The sequence below is a fragment of the Brachyistius frenatus genome, unplaced genomic scaffold (genome assembly GCF_029030835.1).
Source record: "Brachyistius frenatus isolate BFR_SWC_R1_liver_20210118 unplaced genomic scaffold, ASM2903083v1 Contig_60, whole genome shotgun sequence".
NCBI lineage: Eukaryota > Metazoa > Chordata > Actinopteri > Embiotocidae > Brachyistius > Brachyistius frenatus.
The window spans coordinates 1440903-1467502 of NW_027210659.1; the positions used below are offsets into that span (position 1 = coordinate 1440903).

The window sequence follows — 26600 nt, forward strand, 5'->3', positions numbered from 1 at the left end:
GCACCAGGTTCGATTAACTTTTGCGGTGATAACAATAACTGACAGCTATCTTGAGTCAATTGATTGTTTTAAAATTTTGAAAAGTGACAAAATATTTGGAGGATTTGGCATCTGATATCAGCAACATATATTGCATATTAGTTTTGGCACAGTAAAGGTGTTAAAGACCTTTTCCTCTAATCTTCCCCTACTTGTTTCTGTGCACAAAATAATAGAACAGAATTAATAAATCACACCCAGCCCCAAAAAAAGATGCTGCACAAGATGCAAATAGTCGAGAGTCGTACACGGGTAAGATTTGATAAAAGTTTATTGTTGATCTAAGAAGCAGTTCCATCCCACATGTTAATTAGTTGAAACAAGACTGAAGGATTAACTACACAGAAACAGCAGTTGTAAACATGCACTGATACGCCCACTTCAAACCACCCAGAGATCTGTTTCAATGTGCTGTACTATGTTGAGATCAGAGAGCAAAACTTACAATCTATACGTCTGGGTGTTGGATTTATCATTTCATTTCTACACCGTTTATAGTAAACCAGCCTCTGATAGGACTAAATATTAATTGTCAACAGGAGATGACTTTACAGTTTAAAGCCTTTTTGTTAATGCCACTTCTAAATGATGTAAGACACAACAGCGAAAATATTACAGCTTTAAAGGAACAGCCTCATTGAATTTGTTTTGTTTTTTGCTTTCTCCAGACTCGTTAGCTTACGATCTAAGTTTAGCACAAAGACGGGGAAACAGTCAGCCGAAATCTGTAAAAAAATTTAAAAAAAAAAAATCCACCAACCAGCCATTACAAAGCACAAAAATGAACACGTTATACTGTAATTTGTTCCATGCGCCTAGTCATAGACTATATTGTGATGTATGTTCTTATGACATTTTTATTCTTTCAGGTGCAACCGGGCCGAGGAGCAAATAAGAAATATATTTAGATGTAATTCAAAGCAGTAAGTTGACTTGCTTTCATAGTACGACAAGTAAAACGCTTTAGTGCGTCAGTCTCTCCGTTGTAGGATTTTATCGCTTTTACAAAAGCAGCAGGAAATGGAATCTCTATCTCTTATGTAAAAAAATGTCTTGACCCTAAAAAAAAAATCCAGGGTTAAACCTGAGATTAGCTCGCTAACCCAAGTACATAACAACCCTAACCGTTTTGGAATTTACACTTCACTTGCATGTTGATTTTTTTGCATGTAATAAATAACATACAGCACGTTAATCATGCAGATTTAGAGGTTGGATTTTGTTACCTGTAATCAAAGCCAGGCTCTAGCTGTTTTGCCTGTTTCCAGTCTTTATGCTCAGCTAAACTATCTGTAGCATCATACCCCAGCATACACACACGAGCGTGGTGCCAATCTTTTCATCTAAACTCTCTGCGAGAAAGCCAATAAATGTATTTTCCAAACTGTTGAACCGTTCTGTCCACTTCTGCAGTCCAACTGATAACAAAGCTAGATAATACATCCATCACATATTGATAGCAATATTGCGATAAAAGACTTAAGTATATACATAGACACAGATCAGCCACAACATTAAAAAAAACAACTGCCTAATATTGCGCAGGTCCTTCGAGTAACCCAGAAACTGCTCTGACCCGTCGGACTGAGATCTTTTGGAGGCCGAGTCAACATCGTGTAAGTGTAAATGTGTGTGTTCTCTCACTTTTTACATTTTTTGTTTTTATCCTAGCCCGCATTAAGATTTCCAGCAATCTGTGCGACATGTATCTCTTCTGGGGGATCGGACCACACGAGCCGGCCTTCGCTCCCCATCGGTGTATGTGACCCCGTCAGCGATTCACCCGTCGTCCTTCCTTGAACCACTTTTGGTCGGCGACAACCACCCCGCCCCAAACGTCCTGCTGTTCTGGAAACACTCGGACCAACCCGTCTAGCCATCACACTTTGGCCCTAGTCAAAGTCACTGCGGTCCTTCTGCTTGGTCAATTGAAACTCCTTCCAACACATCAACTTCAAGACCTGACCGTTCAATTGCTACCTAGTATATAACAGGTGCCATTTCAACGAGGTAATCACTTGTCACTGGTTTTAATGTTGCGGCTGTTCGGCGTGCGTGTTCAGCTTGCGGCGGTTTTTGTTTTTTAAGATTTGCTTTTCATATCATTGTGATATAACTTAAGTATTTGTCTTTTCCAGGTCTCAAATTCTGCATTACAATTTTACGAACTTAACGGATCGAAATAAATAAATTTTTCTGACCCTTTTTTTTTTTCAAATACATTCTGTAAAAAGCTTTTTACATATAGTATTTACCAAAATATTGAGGTTTAACATTTATTTGGTCAAAAGCGTTTGTGATGATTTAGCACAAAAGCGTGAAAATTCATGCGTAAATCTTATTGAAATTATTCATCACTACATACAGATCGTTTCCAGATCTGTGAAGGAACACAGCAGATTCAAAATACTGACAAAAGAAGTCCAGTTTTTCCTTTTTTATCTTTTAAAACTGAGAGTCAGTTTTTAAATGCTTCCATGGATGAGATGATTCAAGTTGTCTTTCTACATAAATCCAGCGAGTGCAGGTTTTCATCTAAAAATGACCACGGCAGCCAAATTTACCAATAAACACACCGTGAACCAGAAAAGGAAGATAAATGGCTTCAGTGGAATTTAACTGTAGAGAAAACCTGCATACACATGGGTCTACGTGGCATGTATTTGGATACTGCTGACTCAAAGTAATTAAAATATCCCACAGAGTTCAGGACTTGAAAGATCTTTTATCAACTTACTAGTCAGGAAGTCAAAAAGTGTTTTATTTTTTTTTGGCAGCGCCCCTGGTGCGATCTCTGTGTCATGTTGGCGTTGAAGCGTATTGTTGGAGTAACTGCGAGTAGCAGGCGCTGCACACCATCTCCGGTAGAATGGAGGAAGGTAACGGCAGCTCGTTGGACACGCAGCTCTCACAGAAAACGCCGCTGCAGTTCTTACACTGTCTCTAGAGGAGAGAAAAACAGGCAGCGTGAAAGAAAACCACAGCTGGACATCCTCCGCTGACACATTCATACATTTCTGCAAGTGGAAGTTCCGACTTAGCAATCGAAATCCTTTTACTCTAGGTTCATGTATGTTTACTTACAAGCTTGATTTTTTTTGATTCCAGTGGAAAACATTTGCTCTCAAAACTGTTATTTATGGTTACATAAAAAAAAAAACAAAAAAAAAAAAGATAATATCCATCACATTCTGTTACCTTCATTCAGATATTTTGATATTCTTATCCTCCTTCCTCACGTCTAAAGCAAAACCAACCCTGTCAGTCACAGATTTTAGCGTGACACTGAACTGATGGCAGACTGTCTGGACGCCACAGCGACTCACTATCAGCTATTAAAAGATGCAATATAATTTTGACAAATTACACCTTTAATAAATGTCTTATTTCTTCAGCTGTTGCCTTTTTTCTCTGAATCTTTTTATTGTGTCCTATTACAGAGATAATTTACATGAAGTCGTGAGGCAGTTTTCTTCTTGCTGCCTTGTTGAACACCATCACTAACATTTCTCCTTCTCTGACTGCAAACTACAAACATGTCGCCATTGTTTCTGAAAAAGGAGTTGGGGAATTGGAAATTTCCTGTAATTGGATTTTATTTTCCAATTTATTTTTTTGTCAATTTGTGCAGTAAGAATTATCCTCCATGATTTGTACCTTTGTCTTCAGGAGAGAGTCGTTCTGTTCACACATCGTACACATCGAAGGCTGACTGATCTCCAGGAACGACTCATCCTGAAGAAAGAAATAATTAATAAATCAATTTAATAAACATCTGGATATTTGTACCTCAATACTGGTACTATATATCATTGACAGCTTTTTTTCACAGAAAAAACTTGGCTTTTTAATGTACAAGAAAAACAAAAATGTCAAGGTAAAAGCTCACCTGCTCATCCTCATGATGTGACAAGGACCTTAAAAGAAGTGAGATGAGTCATTAGAAAGGAAATGATTTTCCAGAACATACATATTTTTCTAAAACTGACTACTTACAAGCTGGAGCTCAGACTGGTTTTGTCCTCCTGTCCACTCGGTAACTGTTCATCCTCCCTTTTGACTGATGGGGATTCTGGAAAATACTGGAGGTAAAAAAAAAAAAAAAAAAATACAAAAACAAAAAAATACACAGTCAGGGAGGATGAAGCCGTCGGGTCTGCGTCCTTTCGCATGAATATGAGCGTAGACTTACTTTTGGCGGGTTGTCCGGGTGTCTCCTCTCTCTCTGCGGAGTGCTGCACTGTCTGGAAGCAGCGCCGAGGTGATGTTCGCTCCTCCGCTCTCTTCTCAGCTCCTGCTCCAGATTAGACCTGAAACAACAAGATCAACCGAGGATGAAGGAAAGGAAGCCGACTGATAATGTGGCAGCAATGGTGCTCTGTTTCTTAAAAAAAAAAAAAAAAGGGATGTAAAATTCTTAAATGATTTAAGATTGCTTATAAACTAAGCAGTTAACATTTGGTCTGATATTAACTTACGCTGAAGGATGGTTTTATTTCCTACTAAAAGCACTACACTGCCCAACAACGGAGATGTTGACATTGTCACAGATTAAAGTTTTAAAGTTTAAAGTTATATTTGTAAATGCACAGTACCAGTCCAAGCTGTCTTTATTTTTTCTGAAGACACTATGAAATGACAGGAATTATGGAGTAAGAAAAAAAAGTGTAAACAAAGCAAAATATGTTTCATATTTTAGACTCTTCAAAGTATTCACTGTTTGCCTTGATGACAGCTTTGCACCCTATTTTTATCATCTTAACCAGCTTCACGTGGTCGTCACCTGGAATGGTTTTCACTCAGCAGTTGAGATCTGTCAGAAGGGAACTCAGAGTTGTCTCCTCCCTTGATGAGACCATCTGTAGTGATGGTATACTGCAAACCGCCCAATTCAGTTACCATGGAAATCCTTATTATGGCAGAACTGCTCAACAACAGTAGTACACTGCTGTACTTCAAGACATGAAGGTCAGTCAGTCCAGAAAATGGCAAGACTCTTTTGTCGTCCAGTTAAAAAAAAACTGCTCTCATGAGACCTAAAATTACTCTTGATCCAGAGAAGAAGTTCATTAGTGTTACCAGCCGCAGAAATCCGATTAGAGCTGCATCAATACTTCCTGGAGTTCCAAGTAGCAGACACGTCTCAACATAAACTGTTGGGAAGGCGACTGTGTGAATCAGGTCACGCTGCTGGAGATTGACTCAGAAATCAAGGCCACACTTAATCAGCAACTTATTTCTATCTAAATAGAAAGACTATTCACCGCCAACAGCTGGACACGGATCCAAACAATCAGAGAATATGTTACGCTACACAGAATCATTTCCACTTCTAATGGTAATGGTAAATGGTCTGTACTTGTATAGTGCTTTATCACCTTTTGGTCTCAAGGTGCTTTAACATGGTTTTCCATTCACCCATTCACCCACTAACGAGACAGATCACCATGCAGGGTGCTGCCATCAGGAGAACATTCACACAGCGATGGTACACCATCAGGAGCAACTTAGGGTTCAGTGTCTTGCTCAAGGACACTTAGGCATGTGGACAGGAGGAGCTGGGGATCGAACCACCAACCTTCCGATAAGCGTGCAACCCACTCTACCGTCTGAGGCACAGCCCCCCTTCAACTGCTAAGTTGTGGAAAATATGTAAAGGCAGAAGACTGACTGAACATTTAGTTCCTTTTTCAAAATGTATGTGTTTATTTCTTTCGTATGCAATTAACACCGTTGTTTACCACCTTTGTTATTGATATGGTAAATTAATATCCATCATATACGGTCTGTAATTCTTTCTCATCAATAAACATACATTGATTAAAACCAAAAAACTTGCGTTTATCTTTCGATACTGTGATTTTCTCATCCTGTCAGTCCACTCAACCACAAACTCACAGTCGATTTCCTTTTGTTAAAGGCTGAACAATTTCCTTCAACATCTAAAAGTCAACAACTATTTCTGGCAGCAGGATGATGTGGGATCGAGTCCAAATAAACTACAGTGTGTTGATGGTACTGAAGGAACCTGTCATCCAGTGCAACAGTGCGGTTCATTAATGTGAACAAAGGAACAGGGGAATGAAATATCACGGTGGAATGTATTAATCATAACAAAACGATAGAATCTCTTTTTACCTGTGTGCCCTCAGCAGCTCCACCTCCACCTGCAGACTCTCGATTTTGTCTCCGAACTCCTGTTTGAAGAGCCGGTTCGCCTCCAGAGCCAGATCCCTCTCTCTGTCAGCCTGTTTGCATCTGGTTGGGGTGAGCGGGTTAACAGAAACTTATGGTAAAACGAAAGACTCTATGAAGAAAAACACGACGGGGGACGAGATGTTAACTGAAACTAAAATGATACAAACACAAATATGATAAAGAGTCTAAAGACTGAAACCCAACAAAGACAACAGAGAAACTTTAGCCAAAAGAAGATGAAGCAGGTGGTGTTTGTTTATTTGTTTTATTAGCCTAATGATTACTACAGTTTACACCAACGTTATGGTCACATACAATTCAAAATTAATAAATTAATTTTGCCCTTTTTCTGCTCACTTGACCTTGCTCCTAACGTGGCCTTTGACCCTTGAATATGGATTACCAAATGACAACAAACCCCTTGAATATTGGTCCCTAAACATCAGCTCAGATTTACTCTTTTTTTTTTTTTTTTTAATTCTCTCAGTATCTGTGGGTTGAAAATATTCAAGCACAGTCTCTGGTAGGGGCCAAATTCTTCAGGATAAAACTGCAGCAGGTCTGCTCCCTCCCAAATATCCAGGTTTGTTGGCGCGTTAATCAAAAGTCCTTTAGATCTTGAAACCGTCCACAGTGGACTTTCAGACATCATGCCGTTTTTCTTCCCTTACCTTTGCCAAAAAAAAGCATTAATGGGGTAGTTTGAAATAATGAAATGAAAGTATAAATCTGATGTGGTGAACACATCTGTCGGAGAACAAAAGGATTAAGGGCTGCTAAAAGGACGGATTCCTGTGCACGCTAAAGCTGGAGAGCCACTGCAGGAGAGGTTGTGGGAAGATGATATTTATTTTCAACAACAAAGGAGCGTCATACAGAAAACATAACATCCTAATTTGGTTATTTCTATATTAGGCAGAGATGTATGTTGTATTCAGATTTCTGAAAGCGGGTGGGGTTGGGGGGGCGCTACAGCTGCAGCAGCTTCCCTGCTGCTGAGTTTAGGTTTCTGGCCTGCTTCACCAAATGTTTCTCACTGATTGAGAGATTTAAAAACCAAACAAAATTAAATTAAATCGACACAAAAGATGAAAAATAGTGGAATAAAACAATGGAGGTGGAGAGAGAAAAAAAAAATACATGACATTAAGAGGTTTGTGTAGGTAAGAGTTTCTCTGCTGTAAATACCGAAATACATATCATGCTGTAATAGACTTTCCTCACCTGTTCTCCAGCTGTTTCACGGTCCCCGACATCTGGTTGATTTTCTCCTCCAGGCGAGAGATGACTTCACTCTTCTGTTTAGAGCTGACATCGGCGGTCTGAGGAAGATGATCCATGTTAGTCAGCTGATGTCCTTCCTCAACGGGAGACAATAACTACACAGATGTGTGTAAAAAACAACAACTATAGGAACAGATTTGAACGAGTGCTTTGAACTAGATCAGGGATCAGAGGAGTGTTTGTGGTGTGATGAGCTCCTTCTGCCTCCGATGTTTTGAACAGGCGCTCCTAATCAGATTATTGAAACTCTAAATGCTTCCTATTGAAGTCCCTTTTGGACAGAACGTAATATATAAAAAAAGAAAAGTCCTGCTTGACTTTTCCAGCAGTTTTACAGTCACCTGAAGCTCAGCTAGCAAAAGTTGCCAACAGATGTGGATGAATTTGTTGGTACACATACGCACACACAAACAAACAAAAAGAAGCAAGCAAAACTTTCCCTCCTAAACAAAGTTACTGATTTCAATTATACCATTTATCTGTCCTCTTTTTTTCTGTCTTTAAACAATATGCCACATAAATCAGTCACTACCACTGACAGTACTTTATTTTCGTAAAAAAAACTTCAATAGCTGCCTGGAATGTGATGTTTTAATATTTCATGCAAAGGCAGTAGTGGGAAAAAAAACCTTAAGAACTAAAACCTTTGAAAGAGAAAAGTGGATGCAGCTCTTCTAATGTCATGCATTGGTCATAAACAGGTCGGTAGCAGGTTAGCGGCAGAAATCCAGGCCTCACCTGAGACTTGTGGCTGAGCTGCTGGTTGATGCTTCGCAGGTCTTCCAGCTGCTGTCTGAGTTCCACCAGAGCGTCCTGCTTCTCGCAGATGTCTTTCTCCAGCATCTTCATGGACAGCTCCATCTCCTGCTTCATCCCGATCTGCACCTCCAGCTCCTTCTCCACATCCTGTATGGAAATCAGCTTCCATTTTTAGATATCACACTCCCAGAAACAGAAGACATTTACGTTGAGGTTTGGTCAATGAAAAGAATATCGATTTTGGTTGTTACAGTCGGGAAGTCGAGATTAAAGTGTACATGTCTCTATAAAAAAAAAAGACAGTACGTATTACTGCATGTGCAGTATGCCAGGATCACTGACTCCAAATGATTTTTTTCTATGACCACACCAAATATAAACTATGACGGCATGTACCATATCATTTGAAACACTATCAAAGTGGTAGTTTTATAAAGCTCTACATCCACTGTTAGGAACCTGAGACGCACCAATCGGAGCAAAGTTTCCTCTTTGAGCTGCTTGCGTGTTTCACCGAGCACCTGTCCCTCTGCTCCTTGCTCACTTCTTGATGCCTGAAGGAAACAGAACGTTTGCATTTGGTTACAGATGTACTGTGTGATCATAAATATTCAACTGGAGAGTTAAATATTGTTTTGCTGTGTGTTAAGTCCTGAGTCTGCGCGATGATTACCAAATTGATTAAATGGACTTGTCTCACTAAGATCGAGATCTCTTTTTCAAGAGAGAACAGGAAAACATTTGTAATGACAGAACTAGGGACAAATCAATGAAAGCAATTACATGAGTCACAAAAAAAACCTTCAAATAATAAAGTTTTGAATAACTTAAAGAAGTATAAAGGCTCATTTTGCAGGTCATTCCAATTAAAGGGGAATAAAGATGCGTAAAAGGGAACTAAAACCAGTTCTGCTGAACTTTGTAGGTTCATTAGGAAGATCCGAGGTTAAGTAACTAATGGTTTTGGTGCTGTAGTTACATGGTATAATGTTAAAAAGGTGTGATGTAGTTTGACAACTGTCACAGTAGAGCTTTATAGACGAGTATCATAAGATGATTATTTCTTCTTGTGAGTTGGGAAGCCCACAATGGGAGTAAAAGTTGAAAATGATGCAGTGATGTTTTTAATGGGGGGACAATGAGAGTCAGCGGGAGAGGTAGAGATGCTGATTGGTTCTGAAGTGACACATTATGAACACCAGTCACAATTAGTCACAATGGGATCCGGGAGAGTGTGCTTTTTCATGTTGTGAGTGGGAAACCAGCAAACTAACAAACCAATGTGTTTACAGGCCTCATTAGAAAAAGCAGTGCCAAGTGACGTCATTTAGGTTAATTAAAAATCAATCTACTAAAGCAAATGCTCCAAAGAACTGTGTCCCTAAATTGTTTTTAAAAAGATTGATAGATCAATCGGCACAGTGCCTGTTTTTAATTGTGTCTAAATTGTTTGTCCGAATCCCATTTATAATTAAAAAAAAACCAAAAACAAAAACCAATGTGAGAGTGTAGAGAGTTGTTCTGCATATGAATCATGAGAAAAGGAAATACAAATGAATAAAGCGATGACGTGTTCACCTTCCTGGACTCCATCTGATACGAGCTCTCTTCCTTTACCATCTCCACGTCTTCTTGTAAAGTGATGATCCTGTTATTTGCCACTGCGAGCTGTGGAGACGGAAGTCAAACAAAACAGCTCAGCAAACACAAAGTAACCTGCAGCTGTGCTGAGAAGCAGGAAGGCTGCCATTTCTTTTTTTCGACAAAAACAGTCCAGAGGGAAATGAAACACTATTTTGAAGTTGAGCCTGTGTCAGACTCACCTCTTCTGTCAGCTTTGTGTTGGACTTCTCCAGAGCGTCCACCTTAGCCTGGAGGTTGTTTACTGATGCACTACAAAAACAGAGAGAAAGAAATCATGAGTCAAACAAGCTCCAAAATGTGCAGAGCGAAGCGACTTGATCAACCCGACAAACCTTAAATGTCTGTTCAGCTCCTCCACGTAGTTCTTCTGATCCAGAATCGCTGTGATCTGACCGTCGCTGAAAGAAAGAGAAATGCCTTGTTAACACTTCACAACTGTGGTTCGAACAAATATGGAAGAAATTCAATCAGCAGTTCTTTCAACCTTTATTTTGAGCCTCCTTGAATATTGTGTCATGTTTTCTGTCACTTTCATAATTGCGTGTGAAACATTAGAATAGATACCTCAAAGTGATTCTATTCTCATCTCTTGGAGTTTTTCTAAAGTCACTGGCAAAGCACATGAAAACACAGACTTTTGGTTTACACAAAATTGTTGAAACATTTTGAAATCCTAGTTTGTTTTATACGAGAAGACGTAAATGATTATCTGATTAATCCATTAGTTGGGTTATGGAAAATGAATAAGCAACTGTTTTGATGATAGTTTAAATTGGATTTCAAACTAAAACACTACAAAATGTGGCCAGTTCAAGCGTATTAAATGGTAGAATTTTCTTTTTTCAATTTTTCTGAACATTTTAGCGAATATCTTTGTTTTATTATATTTTAACAGTTTCTTGACGATTTGTAGAGAAAACATTTAATCTGGTAAATAATTAGCTTCAGATTAATTGACAATTTTTATCCAATGTTTTTTCCTTTCCTGTTTCTTACTCTCAAAATTAACAGAAAAACAAATACATAATAAAAAAATCTTCTTGTCATTCCACTTCTATTTTCTGGGTCTGATACTTAACAGTCAAACAATAAGTTACCAAATCATTAATACCAATAATCCTGCAAACATTAAACTTGATAGCCAGTCTGTGAAAGTAGATCATGACTTAAGATCAGGTGCTAGAAATAAAGCTGACATAATGACCTAGAAACAAATAAAAATCAAAAATCAAAGATTGAAAAACAAACAATTCCCTCCTACTGAAGGTCCAGACTGCTGACTGAACAGGATCTACTGCTCACCGTGGTTACGGATCAGGAAACAGCACTCACCCTTCTGCACTCTTACTACTGTGTCCACCATCTTTGAGATACATTGAGAAATCAATGACTCCGACCTGCAGATGCAATTCAATGAGGAAAGGATAATCAATGACGACATAAGCCACATTCTTTTGCAAAAAAATAAATAAATTAAAAAAAACATTACCAAAGGTACAAGAAGTTTGATGACGAGAGGTTTGACTTCACTGTACTACACAGGTTTTATAAAGCTGACCCTCCCGGCAATTCTGGCCTCATTTGCAATTTGTAAACTGACATGGAGAAGATTCCTGAGAAGTTTTTTTTTTTTTTTTTTTTTACTGTGGAGCATTTTAATGTCAAGAAGAACTGATAGAATATAAATAAATAAAAATGTCTTTACCTCTGTGTCTCTCCAAATTGTAAATTCAGTGCTAACTCAATAACTGCTGGTAATGATGTCATGTTATTCAGCGGTCTGTACAATTTCTAACATTTCTTCTGAAGTCATAACTGTAACCCCATTAATTATGCCTATGTATGAGACCATGACTGCAGTGCCCAGCTGCCTGAAATATGAACAACAAAAGTTCATAAAAAGTTTCCCTGGTGTAATAAATACCATGAAAAACTATTACTATCACAAAATACAGTGGCATGAAGCCATCAAGTATCTAAAACAAACAACAATATCACATCCAGTTTTCTTGCTTTATGTGACTTTTTCATCAGTTTTTTTTGTCTCTAAAAATCTGAAATGGTCCGTCTCTCCTGCTCAGCTTCCTCACAGTGATACTGTGAAAAGACACTTATTCAATTCAATTCAATTTTATTCACATAGCACTAAAATCCCAGCGCAGTTTATTTCAAGGCACTTAACATAGTAAAATCCTAACAACTACAATATGATAGAAAGGAGCCCAACAATTGAACAATTCCCACGTGAGCAAACACTTGGGAGGAGAAAACTCCCTTTGAACAGGAAGAAACCTCTGATAGAACCAGGGTTAGAGGTGGTCGGCCATCTACCTCGACCGGTTGGGGTGAAGGGGGGAGGAAGAGAGAAAATAACAGCACATCGATCCAATACAAGGTATTGGGTATGAATCAGTGGTTGTTCTTTTATCCCCCTAACATAATAGAAAGTCATTATATTTTCAGAATTTTGGTATTGACTAGCAAACTTTGGTATCAACTTGGTCTCAAAGTATCAATGCTAGTGTCATCCCCAAGCCCTGGCCCATTACTTTTGTTTCTAATTGGGCGGCTGAGGCTCAAGACAGTGGGCTGCCGACTAATCATAATCTTGGCGAGACCTCCTGTCCACATGTCGACGTGGAAAGACACTGAACCCCGAGTTTCTCCCGATGACCGGTGAGCACCTTGTCTGGCAGCTCTACTACCACTGGTGGGTAACTTTGAAGTAAACTGTAAAGTGCTTTGGGACAGCGGAGGTATAAAGTACTTCATAAGTGCAGACCATTTATTCTTAAAAAATGTTTGAAATGTAAAACAAAACAAAAATCTTGATCAAAGTAACTGAACACTAAAGTGTTTATTTCTGCTGACTACATTGGCTCCGTCTGAATTCGGTCTTTCATGCATCCTCGAAGTGACAGCGAAGTCACAAAAATACCTGCGAGTCCAAGTCCTCTCCCTTCATACATAGATTGGCATCGATGACGTTTAGTCCGACGAGAAGCCCAGCGATGACGGCGCCCTCCTCCTCCATCATCAACGCGTTTGGCTCATAAAACTCGCTACAGAAAAGAGACGAGAGTTATGAGACCAGAAAACACATTTGTAATGTGTCCTTATTCTAAACGCCGGTGGGCTTCAACACGATATGAGACAGACTCACCTGAGCAGGTCCTTTCTATTGATGATGGTCTTCATGTAGTCAGAGAGCTTCTTCTGCATTAAGGCCAATCGTAACCAGGCACGCCCTCTTCCTAGAGGAGTTCTGGCAACATACATAGAAGAGGTCCTTTTAAATACAGGCCCAGTTAAAGCAAAGGAGCTCCAAATGGCAGCCAGTGATTACCTTTGATTAAAGGAGCATGTCATGGCATTTTTTAAGGCTTAAAATAAACCAATGGTATCGATGAAGTCTTACAGAAAGTGCCTTCTTTAAGGAAAACAGACTCACTTGAGGCCAGGCAGGTCTTTTACACTGGCAGTGATCTCTCCTGCTTCAGGCGTCAGTTTCTCCACCAGCTCCAGTGCCCCCCAGAACGATTTGTTCTGACCCAGGAAGGTCTTTTTAGCTAAAAAAAAAAATTCACAAACAGTGTTGATATATTTATTTTTTGAGGAATTTGGGTCACTTAGTAATCATACTTGTACAGAGGAGATAAATATACACTGGCCACAGAGATTTAAATTGGTCATTTAAATCTACTTGGATGTTTGGAATATATATACATATACATATATACACACACGAGTAATATGACTGAACATTCTTCACATTTATGTAAACTGTAGACTTTATATGTATTCTAGGACTGAATTGAAAGAGATAAACATGCAAATGTTTTACACTGAGAATTGTGCTATACACACTTTTCAATCCATGTTTCAGACAGTGCTCCATGACGACAAAGAACTGCTGAAGGGGTGCATAGTCAGAGTCAAGTGTCCGTCCGAGGTTGAGAGCAGACTCGATCAGGCCCTTGATGCTCAGTTTGGCCATGTTCATTAAGTTAAGCCTTTCGATTGCAATGGGATCCTTGGGATCTAAAAAAAAAAAAAAAAGGGAAGAAAAGAAACACACAAAGGTCTCTTTAAAGTTCTCATAGTACTGACGCATGGTCTAATGACACGAATGACTCCGGAGCTGAACTTCTCAAAAAAACAAAACAAAAAAAAAGCAGTGCTGTGTGGAGTTTTCCAGGAAGTAAAAGTCTTAAAGAGTTTTGATAAAGAAGTACACAACAAGACAAAACTTAACATTGTTTTAAACAGTTGTATATAATGACATCAAGAATCACCAACAACCTTTTTTAATTCGTTAAAAAAAGAAGAAAAGTTCTGTTTTCTTATAAAAAAAAATGGTTTCAGTTAAGAAACTTAAAACTGACTTTGGTGCAAACACCCCACAACCTTGGTTTAACTATGAAAATTTGCCCAAACTTAAAATGTTCTGGGCCTAATTCATTATTTATGTCAGCATTTAACCATGAGAGGCTTTTAGTTGCGGTTCTATGCGGTTTTGACTTTTCATTTTGCATCACTGGACTTTGGTATGAAGCCTGAAAATCTGCTTTCCAACCACAAATCACTGAAATTTGGTATGTTGATACTATAGTTGTTTAAATCTCCATGTGGGTGATCATAATAATGGCTCTGGCTTTAACAATATAGCTTTCCTCAATATAGGAATTTGAAACACAATTCAAGCAAATAAATACTCGAATAGTCATAAATATTCAGCTGGTGAAGTACTAATATTGCTTTTTTGGTTCTATTCAATTATCTGAGCCTTACATTTAAATCAGCCCAAATCAAAGAAGTAACACATTAGTTGACACAGGATGATCAGTAATGATAATATCTTACATTTAAAAGTCAATATGCAAAATGTTCATCAACCCATTTCCCAAATACTCTTAATAAAAAGGCAGGAAAAATGGTTATTCAATATTCAATATAGGCTCAATATACCTACAGTACTATACAATGAACTGTGCTTGTTTTTGACCTTTTAAAATCTATTATTTCTTGGTATCGTCAACCATATAATCCTTGAAAGGATGTCCCAGAGCCATACAAAAGTTATTACTATACATTCAGTGGTGCACGTGTGCCCATCTAAACTCTACAGTTAACTAAAATCAGTTATAAAAGAACATTAAAAAAAAAAGTTCTTGGTAACTCAAGATCATAAATCTGCAACATGACAAATATTATCTCTGAGACACAAAACAACTATTCTTCCCATTTAGAAGCCTTGCATACCAGGAAATGATTTGTCTGATAAAATAAGTCTGTGCAATGGCAGGAGGGAGGTGATGGGGAGGACTCAGGTCGAAATGAATTCAGATGACCTGCTAAGTGAGATCGCTTTAACTACCCTTAAGAAGAAGAAAAAAATGGTATTCCCTCGTTTTAAAATGCCCGACAGTGTGAGGAGAACCAAACATGTCAGAGACGATTCAGCATAAAGAAAAGATGGTGAGGTGCATTAACTTCAGGTAGGTACTTTGACACCGACAACCAACGTGCCTGATTTAAATGTTTTCTTCAACACAATTTCAGGTGAACAGATTAACTGCAGATAGATTAAAAAAAAAAAATCTCAACATTAGCTGGAATTAAATGATTGTTGAAATTCTAGATGATCAGACATAAGAACTGTGATACTGAGCATCGCTGACAACAAAAGATCTCATCATAACATGACGGCAACATGACAAAATCTTTTTTGTTGTTGTTTTTTTTGTATTGTCTGTTAATGATCCTCTAATATCATGACAGTGGACTCTTCAGTGGTGTAACTTAAAGTGCTGCAGTGTCGTATTTGCCAACGAACAGGCGGTCTGAAGTGCTTCCTTCGCCTCAGGAAAAAACAGTGGACCTGCCAATCAGCGAGCTCTGTACTAAAAGAAGGCGTGGCAAGAGGGGAGGAAGATATTATCTTTGTAATCAAATCTAAAGCCATCAAAATACAGCACATATGCATTATCTGTTTACGGCAAGGTATGTGTTCACTGCTAAATTTAAATATATGCATTAGGTTGCATCCCGTCTTGTTTGGAGTAAAAAAAACAAACCAAAAAAATGTGTCAATCATCAACATATAAACCGATTTTTGCTGTGTATCTGTGAAATGTTGTAAAATTAAGAATAAAAGATACCAAATATTGGCCATCAAATTCTTGATTTACCAGCTAATAAATTCTCACAACAAACCGAGCACTTCCTGGTTTGCTTTGTTGCCAATCCCCAGCTTATTTACACGCAGCGTCATCCTGCTGTGCAGAGCTCAGGAGACATATCGAACTGTCTTCCCTGAAACCATCATGACACAGCTCAAAACACGACACGTTTACCACAGTTCACCCGAGTCAAACCCAGCAGCATATGGGGGCGGAGGGGGGGAACCCTTGGTGTACCACCACACCCTAACACAGATCACACCGTCTGCCACATTACCTTCATGGGCCGGCTCTGGGTCCGGGGTGAGGGAGATGTCGTTGAGCTCGCGAAGGCAAAGCCACTCGCCATCGACAGACACGCGAAAGTTGCAGAGATAAATAGTCTCCCGGGCAGCCTGGGTGATCTTGTCTGTGCTGAGAGTCGGGGTATCGCTCTGAGGCGTTAGATCAGACATGATGACTCAGCTTATGTGATGCAGAACCAACACCACCGAGGCACAGAAAAAAGAAAAAAAAGGGGGAAAAAAAGGCGTATCAGCTTTTGTTTCCAGAAGCCAGTATAGGCCAGAAAAATAACAGGTTTTTTAGAGAGGAGGAAAAATCCGACAAGGACGAAAAGAGCATCTAAAACAAAAGGCCCGAGACGGAGGGAGGGGGGAAGGCCCACAGCACTCAGCAGGTGTTAGCGAGGGTGCTGCTTTTTCCTCCTCTTTATGCCTGCATCCTTCTCTCCTCCTTGCTACAACTGAGTGAAATACGCTGCCGTCTCGAGAAGGGCTGCCCTCCCCCTCTCCTCCACCTTCTCCTCCTCCTCCTCTTCTTCAACCTCTTGTTATCCCTTTTTGTGCAAAGGGGTTTGAAATGCAACAGAGCACCGTGCTGAAAAAAAAATCACAGCCCTCCTCCGGTCAGCTTAGAGCCGGTTCACTCTGATTGGACTGCCCGTGCACCGCAGTGGAAGCGCTGGGTGGGTGTTGACCAAGATGGCTGACAGTCGTGCTGGGGTACAGCAACACAATTGTCACGTGAGCAGATGGTGCATGCGTAACAAAAAAAAAGAAAAAAAAAAAAGGGGGGGGGAGAAGGAGGAGGCTCCCCGGAGTAACCAACCAATGCTAATGATGCAGCGGAGACTCATCTGTCTCTTAAGCATCTCACCAGCATCCCCCCTGACCTGAAACAGAGGCTTCGTATTTGACAAGGCAAGAACTGAGCTGGCTACGGCAGCAAAACGGCAACAGCGGTAAGCAAGAAGGGTAATAAGGTCAAATGTCCTGGATGTAAATAAGTGTTTACCAAAATTATACACCTCATCAAAAATCTGAAAACAAAGATAAACAGCAAAATTTTGGGACAGTGCACACGCCTGGGCACATGTTGACAAAATTAAAAGCCAGACCAGATGAATATTTGACATTTTGTGCAATCAAAGAAGAAGAAAAAATAAACACATGACAAATTTGAAAGAAAAAAACAAAAAAAAAGATACCGTCTTAAAAGCAGTCATAAATGTGAAAAATTACCAACTCAAAAGAGCAGTGACTGTTCATTTCACAAGGCTCCAACAGTCAGATTAACTTCGAAAAATTTATCACCGTCGCATTTCAAACCACTTCATGTATAAATGTTTAAAAAGGACTGAAGAGTGGGTCTCCCTGGGGCTGTCAATACCTACTCAGATAATCATAGAAGCTTTTTGACAAACTTATTAGCAGATGTTATTGAAAAAAATCAAATATAATTATTCTCCGTCAAACGTCTCTGGTCCAGAAACTGACCATGTTAACACAACCAATCTGGTAAAAACTGGAAACTTTTGTTGTATGTTGCCTGCTTGTTCTCTCCCTATTATTTTGTGTTCATCATAATTATTTTCAAGATTAAGAATTTGCAGATTACTTTCTTAAGACGGACTGATAAACTAACCGGATCGAGATACTGTATCAGCAAGTATTTGTTAATTACAGATCAGTCAGACATAAGGTAACAAGAAATTGGTATACAGAAATACCAAAGATAAGTGTGCCATCATTTCCAAGTAGTGTTCACCAGAGAGCACTAATTATTACAATGTAAAGTTTCTCACTTATTGTGCAGCTTGCTCACAAATATCGGAATTTTTTTTTGTCTAAAATACAGAACAAAGCTATTGTTTCTATGGAAGCAAATTATCTCTGTAGAAACAGACACAAAATTTTGTATCAATTAGGCTACAACATATTCTTAAATAGTAACATACGATTATCATCAGGTTAATACAATGTCAATTTTTTTGTTGTTTTAAATGCCCACCACAAATTCCCAGAGCCAAATGTCACATTCAGTTTCCTCATATTCTCTGATCAACAGTGCCCGAACCCAAAAGATACTCAATTTACATGTATATAAAACAGAGAAAAGCAGCCAACAAGTACTCATACTGATTGGCTTGAATTAAATACCAGTGGACAGGTTTGGTAAAGCAAAGATTCCCAAACTTTTTAGACCATGTACCACAACCCACCAAACCAAATTTCCCAAATACCACTTCACACTGCAGATGTTGACAATTTTGTTCAGAATCTAGAACTAACTAACCATACAATAGATTTAGGGTTAGGACTAAATAACAACATGGGCGGAGGCCGAAATGACAAAATGGCTAAAGTAAAAAAAAGTAAAGAATTAATCCAAAACAGAAATTTCAACCAAAAAAGAAGTGGTGCTTACTTGACACAAATCCCAAACAAATCCCAGGAGCCGATGAATGTATATTTAGAGTATAAATCTGCAACCACTGCGTGGTACATTTAGCAAGCTACACGTACTGGCTACTATATAGAGCCTATGGTTGACACATTTATTTGTTCTAATTGAGGGGTATTTCTCACTTTAAAATGACTCATGAATTCCTTGAAAGTCCAGATGTCCTGGGTTTCCACCAGCACTTACAACCCAGTTTCCAAAAAAGTAGGGATGCTGTGTAAAATGTTAGGAAAACAACAGAATATGATGATTTGCAAATCATTTAAACCCATATTTAATTGAAAATCGACTAAAGTCAACATATAAAATGTTGATACTGAGAAATTGTATTGTTTTATGAAAAATATATCCTAATTCCGAATTTGATGCCAGTCACATTTTAAGAAATTGGGAAAAGGGCAATAAAAGACTGCAAAATGTACGTAATGCTAAAAAAAACATACAGTGAAACATCTCACAAAAAATTGTATTAACTAGCAACAGGTAAGTAACATGATTGCGTATAAAAAGAGCATCCCACGGAGACAGAGTCAGTGGTTACGATGGGGAGGGGTTCACCACTCTGTCAAAGACTGTGGGGGCAAATAGTGCTACAATTTTGGAATAATGTTTGTCAATGTAAAACTACAAAAATATGGATTTTTTTTTTCATCATCTACGCTACATAATATAATTAAAAGATTCAGAGAATCAGGAGAAATATCTGTCTGCAAGGGACAAGGCCGAAAACCAAAATTGCTGCATAGGCTCAGGAACACTCTTGAAAACCATTGACTGTGAACAACACAGTTCATCGCTGCATACACAAATGCTGGTTAAAACATTTTCATGAAAAGATGAAACCATAAATAAATATGATCTAGAAACGCTGCCACCTTTTCTGAGTTGAATGTCACTTAAGTTAGACTGAGGCAAAATGTAAAACTGTCTTGTGGTCTGACGAATCAAAAATGAGAATTCTTTGGGAAACCATGGATGCAGAGTTCTCTGGGGCAAAAGAAGGGAGGGACCATCCAGCTTGTTATCAGTGCACAGTTCAAAAGCCAGCATTAGTGACGGTATGAGGGTACATTAGTGCACATGCATGGTGAGCTTGCACATCTGGGACGGCACCATTAATGACTGAACAATATAAACAGGTTTTGGACCAACATATGCTGCCATTCAGACAATGTCTTTTTCAGGTAAAGCCTTGCCAAACTGAATTCTGCAAATATTACAACAGCATGGCTGCATAGCAGAAGAGTCCGGGTGCTCCATTGGCTTGCATGCAGTCCAGACGTGTCACCCGTTGAAAACATTTGGTGGAACGTGAACTGTAGGGCAACTGAAATCCAATATCAGGCAAGAATGGGACAAACTTTCACTTTCAAAACTACTACGGGACTCCTCAGTTTTCCAACATTTACAGATTATTGTTGAAAAGAATGGCACACAGTGAGTAAAACGTACTCCTGTCACAATTTTTTTTTTGTGTTGGATCAAATTCAAAATGATTATATATTTAAAAAAAATAAAAAATAAATACAATTTCTCTGTTTCAACATTTGATATGTGGTCTTTTTCTATTTTCAATTGAATATGGGTTTACAGGATTTGCAAATCATCACAATCCGTTTTTATTGACATTGTACGCAACGTCCCAACTTTTTTGAAAATGGTGTTGTAAACGCAGGATGGCTACGTGGGTGGAGTGATAAGAGAACCTGATCTGTGTGTATCTGGCAATCTGTGCACGTGCATTTATTTAACAATCTGGAAATAAATATCATGAAATGTCAAATATTTCTAGACATTTGTATACAAATTTTTTTTATCTGATTGGTAAGACTGAAGTTAAAAATCTGCACATGTATTTGATCCGTTCTTATGCGTCTCATTTCTTTTCTATATCTTTAAATGCTCCTTAATGTCTATTTTTATGTGAAAAATGTAATTCTCTTGCTGTAAAGCACTTTGTGCTGCATTTCTTGTATGGAAGGTGCTACACAAAGAGAGTTTATTCTAATTATTATTATTATTATTGCAGACTTTTAGAAAGCATCCTCGTTTGATTTGAGTTTCCGTGCCTAAAAGTTTGACAGGGACAGCAAAGGTAGAGGACTGCATCCTCTTCTCATAGAGCACTTGTGTTTGGATGAATCGGAGAGAAACTCTGTGACGAACATAACATTTATGATCACAAAGTGAACTCTGGACTAAACAAAAGCAGCGATTAAATCTATACAACAACAAACAGCGACGTTGCAAAGCAATTTACTCACGTCTGTCAACACACCACGTGACACGCTGGGAAACCACTCGCCAGGCAAATGTATGAAGTAATCACCTGGATGACACGTTTACTGACCGACACACACGTCATAGCTGGCCTATGTTCCCAAATAAATTTGAGGATGACAATCAAAAGTCAAGTATCTGTTATCTATTGTGTTGTTTTCTTGCATCAAGGTGGGAGGAAGTGTTTGTTTAGTTGAGGGACAGTCCAAAGTTAGCTAGCAACGCAAACTGTCGCGTTTAAGGTTGACATGTTTAGTCAACTAGGAAGCTAATGTGAGCTACTTAGAAAACATGGACTTTTTATTTAAATGTTTTGTTGTTTTTAAAGTTGGCTGGCACTTACTTCTTCGCCTCGACTCGACTCTTTCAATCTTGAAGTCATACTGTCGCGGCGGAGTGGGTGACAGCGAGCCGGTCTGCCCGAACCTCAGGTGGGACGAGTTCAGAGCCTCTTTGAAGTAGATCACCGAGGTCGGAGACAGCGTCTCGTCCGGACTGTCAACGTGACCGTTTTCATCGGAGGAACGTCGTCTCTCACAACTTTGTGAACCCTCCGAAGATGACTGCAGAGGCAGACCTCCCGGCGGCGTGTCTCGCTCCGCCATCCTCCCTCCGGTCAGATTGTCTTCATGTGACCGCGGTCAGTCTAGCTAGGCGTGGCTAACGGTGAGCAGAAGGATCGACGGGCTCGTCCGTCACTTTACTCCCCAAATCTCTGCTGGAGTCTTTCCGCCTTTCGTCCTGTCCTCCACAGCCTCCCCCTGACCCGGAAATAGCTGGGTATTAGCATTTTGGTCAAATGTGTTGCTAATTTCGCGAGAGTTTACGCGCTGTGTCAGCCATTCAGTAATCCCTTTGACGTCACCAGAGATCATGCACGTGAAGGGAGATGAGTCGCTATTCGCAGACACCATAGCATTGACTGAAGTACTGAATGTCCCCATGATGCATTGCGATATAAACCGAATGCCTGGAACCCTTGTGACTTCCATTTCTAAGACTCAGATGTAGCCTACTATACATGCTGCATATCTTTCTGTGTTGAAAGGACACTTCAAACATGGAAATAACTTTGCAAAACGTTACAATGAACTACAGTTAAATACAGTATACAAAGATAAAGCTTACTTTTTTTTATTGAATACCACACGTTGATAAGCAACTGGGGGTCAACAGTTGTATGTCGGCCTACATATATTTTACATGATTTCGTAAGCATAATGCTATGAAATACTTAAAATGCTTGGAATAATTTCGAAAGACTCATAGCCTCTATGATGAATATGGACGTGTAACAGCAATGATATCAGATTTATAAGATTAGACATGATTTCATTCGCCTTGAAGGAAGGTTTTGTCCCACATTAAATAGCTATAGATGGTGTTTTAAAGAATATGAGGTGCCAATTACAAATGATGCAACATATGTATGAAACTGCAGTGTAAAAATATTTTGAATAATGTAAGAATAGAAAAGAAATGTATGAGCTCAAACTGGAGGAATAAGCAACAAGAGTGGACTGAGTAAGAGGTATATGCAACACTAGTCGATGTCAGTCCTCCTAACTTTGTCGTTGTCTCAATGGTTTCAGGAGAAGAATAATCATAAGTATACTGAGATCTTGGTGAATTCTTGTGAGATTCAGAATACAAAATCAATGCCTACCATCAATGTAATTTTTTAAATATTTTTGTATGGGGCTCTAACTTATGATTAACATTATTGTGTAGGAACAAGAAGAAAAGATGTAAAAAAACAAAAACAATCTGAGTTGTTAAACCTATGTTTATGCTGAACACAGTTCTCTAATTCAGTTTAAACCCAAATTTAAGATAAAAAAAAAAAAAAAAAAAAAAAGTATCATGTATCAAAACAGATAAAAAAAAAAAAAAAAAAGAAAAAAAAAAAAGAAGCTACAATATGGTTTAAAATGGTTGGTCGTTTGTACCTGTGGGCCTGTATTATTCAAATAAAGTGAAGGCATGTAGGACCCAAAATGAACAATAGGAGGAGATGCAGAACTTCTAAGAGGAAGGGAGTTAACAGTTTGGAAACTACATGTGCTTTCTTTCTCCAATAACACAGATGTGAAAGAGTCAAAATTTTCAGTTTCCCATTTAAATGTTTGAAATGTGTTTCACACTTTTGGAGCAACTTGTATTTAATCCTAAAAATAACTGATATGCTTAAATGTTGTACTTCAGCTTTCAGTGCAAGGGGGAAAAAACCGGAGCTTTCTCCAGTGTTAAACCAGCACGACTTTGCATTAAAACTCAGAAAACAAAACACTTTCTTTTTTTTTTTAATCCATATTTGTAAAGCAATAACCTGAATGTACACATATTTTCTGAAGGAAGAGTAACCTGAGAGGTGCAGATATTTCTGTGTGAGGATTTAAAGTATACAACTTCCACATCAACTCAGTCGATTGACAGACGAATGCCAACAGTTTGTGCTGCTGTATATAGTATATGAATGTACCTTCTCTTTTATAAATACAGGGCAGCCCAAAACAACTTGTAACCACCTTAGAAGAAACTGAAATATCCCAAAAACTGACTGGATTTCTAAAACTTCTCTGAAAGACATTCATGGTCACCAGTGGATGATTCCTATAGCCTACTGACTTTGGTGATCTCTTGACTTTGACATCAATGGTTTTGAGAGAAATTTCTCTTTAGATGAATGAACTATTAGATGGATCGTCATGAAATTCTTGTGTTCATGAAGTTGTATGAGTTGTTGTTGATGACATTACCACCAGCCTCAGCTGTTCTTGGTGCTTTGTGGTAATTAACAAATATTAGCCATGTTAACAGGCATAACTAAGATGGTGAGCCTGGTAAGCATGACACCTGCTAAACATATGCAGCATTGTCATTGTCAGCATGTTAATGTTAGCATTTAGTTCAGTGCACTGCTTAACAACAGCCTCACAGAGCCAAGCATGGCTGTAGACTGGAACAACGTTTTCAGATTTGCATGTAAGTAAAAGTAAGAACACAGCAATGTAAAAATGCTCCATTAGAAGTATCCACATGAAAAATACTGCTGAAGTAAAAGTACAAAATGTAGTTTAATATTAAAGTAGAGTACTGATTTAGTCACTGATATAATACTGTATATGACATCATTAGATTATTACTACTGAAGATTAGTAATTAATCAGTGTGCAAGCAACAGTATTGGGAGTTAAGTAATTAAATTACAAGATTAACATAATTATAATCCGTTACAGTTGCAAAGAAATAATATGTAATTTAATTACAGTTACTATTCAAAATATTGGTGATTCCAAATCTCTACTTATATATGAATATATTTTTTGGAATAAAAAGGTTATATTCATTATGTTGCTTTGCATCTTTTCTCATTCATTTAGTAGTATGGAGTCACATTTGGGCATGTTGTTTTTGATTGGTTGTCTTCTTTAAATTTTGCACTGCCTCTCATCTGCCAATTAAATGCAGGTTGTACTAAGCAGAAGTGGTTGGCGATGTTGTCGAATAAGAGGTACTGAAAAAGAGTCATTCATAAACAAGTGTGAAAAATTGTGAACAGCCCCGTGTTGATGGAACTATCATCACTCTGTATGGACCTGAACGTAGGTTTGGTTTAAGGTTAACGGAAGATTTAACTTTTTACTTTAGTCAGAACTTGTCGTTCGCGATCTTCATAACTTGTGATTTGAAAAGTAACCAAAATGTTACTTCAACTCAGTCTTTAAAATAGTTAGATTACTTCTTACATTTTTAAAAGGTTGGTAATCACTAACTATTACATTTCAAAAGCAACATAACACTGGTAAGCAGCACGTTACTATAGCTGCTACAGGTGGAGATAGACTCTATAGACTTTCTATCTAGTTTTATATATAGGGACGTCAGTTCTGATACACATAAATTGACATTTATAGACTTTTAGAAGTTATTATTAAGGCTTGAAAGTAAGTGCTTCCTGTGTTTGTGAGTTCTGTGTAGTTTGCGGCCAATAAGGGTTTCAAGGTCCCTTGCAGGCCACAGCAGGAGGCTCATAGGAGCTCTGCAACATTACACAGAAACCTCACAGCTGTATGAGAACATCTGCACACATCAAGGCTTTTTCACTACTCAACTGACAGTGTTATAAAATGTGCATTCTACACACCATATATCAAGTTGTGTAATGCATTTCAAAGCAATTCAAAATCCTCATGAAATTCATCAAAACTAAAGTGTTTTTTACCTTTCCTTTTTTCTCTTCGATGGTCGTTGATCCATCACTTCAGGATTGTCACTTCTGTTTATGTCCTCCACGCTCATAATCCATCTCCATTTTCTTTGTCTAACGGCAGCACTTTTCTGCCCCCCGTGTTTAGTTTTAGTTCAGGATTTATGGATGTTTATTTGTATCTCGAGGAAACTCACTTCGGCCGCTTGTAGCCACGACCTCGTTCTTTCGGTCATGACCGTGACCATAGGTGAAGATCGGAACCTAGATCTGAAAGCTTCCCCTTCCGGCTCAGCTGCCTCTTCACCAACACGGTCCGGTGCAGCACCTGTTTTACTGCTTCAGCTGCACCGATCCGGCGGTCGATCTCCCGCTCCATCCTCCTCTCACTCGTGAACAAGACCCTGAGATACTTAAACTCCTACGCTTGGGGCAGGCACTCCGTCCCCACCTGGAGGGAGCAATCCACCGGTTTCCGGCAGAGAACCATGGCCTCAGATTTGGAGGTGCTAACCCTCATCTGCGCCGCTTCACACTCGACTGCAAACCACCCCAGTGAGTGCTGGAGGTCATGGTTTGAAGAGGCCAACAGGACCACATCATCTGCAAACAGCAGCGAGGCGATCCTGAGACCCTCAAACCTGACATTCTCCTCCCCCCGGCTGCACCTAGATATCCTGTCCATGAAGGTCACAAACAAGATCCATGACAAAGAACAGCCCTGGCGGAGGCCAACACCCACTGGGAACATGTCTGACTTATTGCCAAGGATACAAACACAGCTCCTACTGCAGTTCTATAGAGACCGGATGGCCCGTTGCAGCGGCTCCGGCACCCCGTACTCCCACAGCACCCCCCACAAAAACCCTCGAGGGACCCTGTCAAAAGCCTTGTCCATGTCCACAAAGCACATGTAGACTGGATGGGCAAACTCCCAGGACCCCTCCAGTAGTCTTGCGAGGGTGAAGAGCTGGTCTACTGTTCCACGACCAGGACGGAATCTGCACTGCTGCTCTTGAATCTGAGGTTCAACAAACAGTCGGAGCCTCCTTTCTAGCACTCTGGCATAAGCTTTGCCCGGGAGGCTGAGTAGTGTGATACCCCGATAGTTGAAGCACATTCTCCGGTTCCCTGTTGGCCTTTTTTGAAAATGGGAACCACCACCCCGTTCTGCCAGTCCATGGGCTCTGTTCCCGAACACCATGTGACCTTGAAGAGGTGTGTCAGCCAAGACAGCCCAGCAATGTCCAGCGCCTTCA

The 26600-nt window shown here is 39.2% G+C and overlaps 1 protein-coding gene across 6 annotated transcripts; it reads right to left on the reverse strand.

Annotated features, from left to right (window-relative positions):
* Positions 1-292: 292 nt before the first annotated feature.
* On the reverse strand, positions 293-21762 carry rufy3 (RUN and FYVE domain containing 3). 6 transcript variants are annotated; one of them, XM_069705998.1, is made up of 19 exons: positions 21475-21762; positions 13792-13965; positions 13376-13493; positions 13088-13189; positions 12863-12986; positions 11257-11321; positions 10489-10533; positions 10257-10322; positions 10104-10173; positions 9859-9948; positions 8751-8834; positions 8260-8427; positions 7462-7559; positions 6178-6297; positions 4232-4349; positions 4036-4121; positions 3929-3956; positions 3697-3774; positions 293-2982 (listed from the first exon to the last, which is right to left on the reverse strand). In XM_069705998.1, the coding sequence occupies exons 1-19, from the start codon at positions 21734-21736 to the stop codon at positions 2839-2841; spliced, it is 2040 nt and encodes a 679-aa protein (XP_069562099.1). In that variant the 5' UTR covers positions 21737-21762; the 3' UTR covers positions 293-2838. The 6 variants fall into 6 exon arrangements, with proteins under 6 accessions (XP_069562099.1, XP_069562101.1, XP_069562100.1 ...); XM_069706000.1 differs by lacking the exon at positions 21475-21762 and adding an exon at positions 16384-17081; XM_069705999.1 differs by lacking the exon at positions 10489-10533.
* Positions 21763-26600: the final 4838 nt, after the last annotated feature.

Coding starts and splice junctions, on each gene's coding strand:
- rufy3 (XM_069705998.1), bottom strand. CDS start 21,736: ATGGCGGAGCGAGACACGCCGCCGGGAGGTCTGCCTCTGCAGTCATCT. Junction 13,190..13,375: donor AAAGACCTGCCTGGCCTCAA/GTGAGTCTGTTT, acceptor GTATGTTGCCAG/AACTCCTCTAGGAAGAGGGC. Junction 9,949..10,103: donor ACACAAAGCTGACAGAAGAG/GTGAGTCTGACA, acceptor CCGTCTCCACAG/CTCGCAGTGGCAAATAACAG.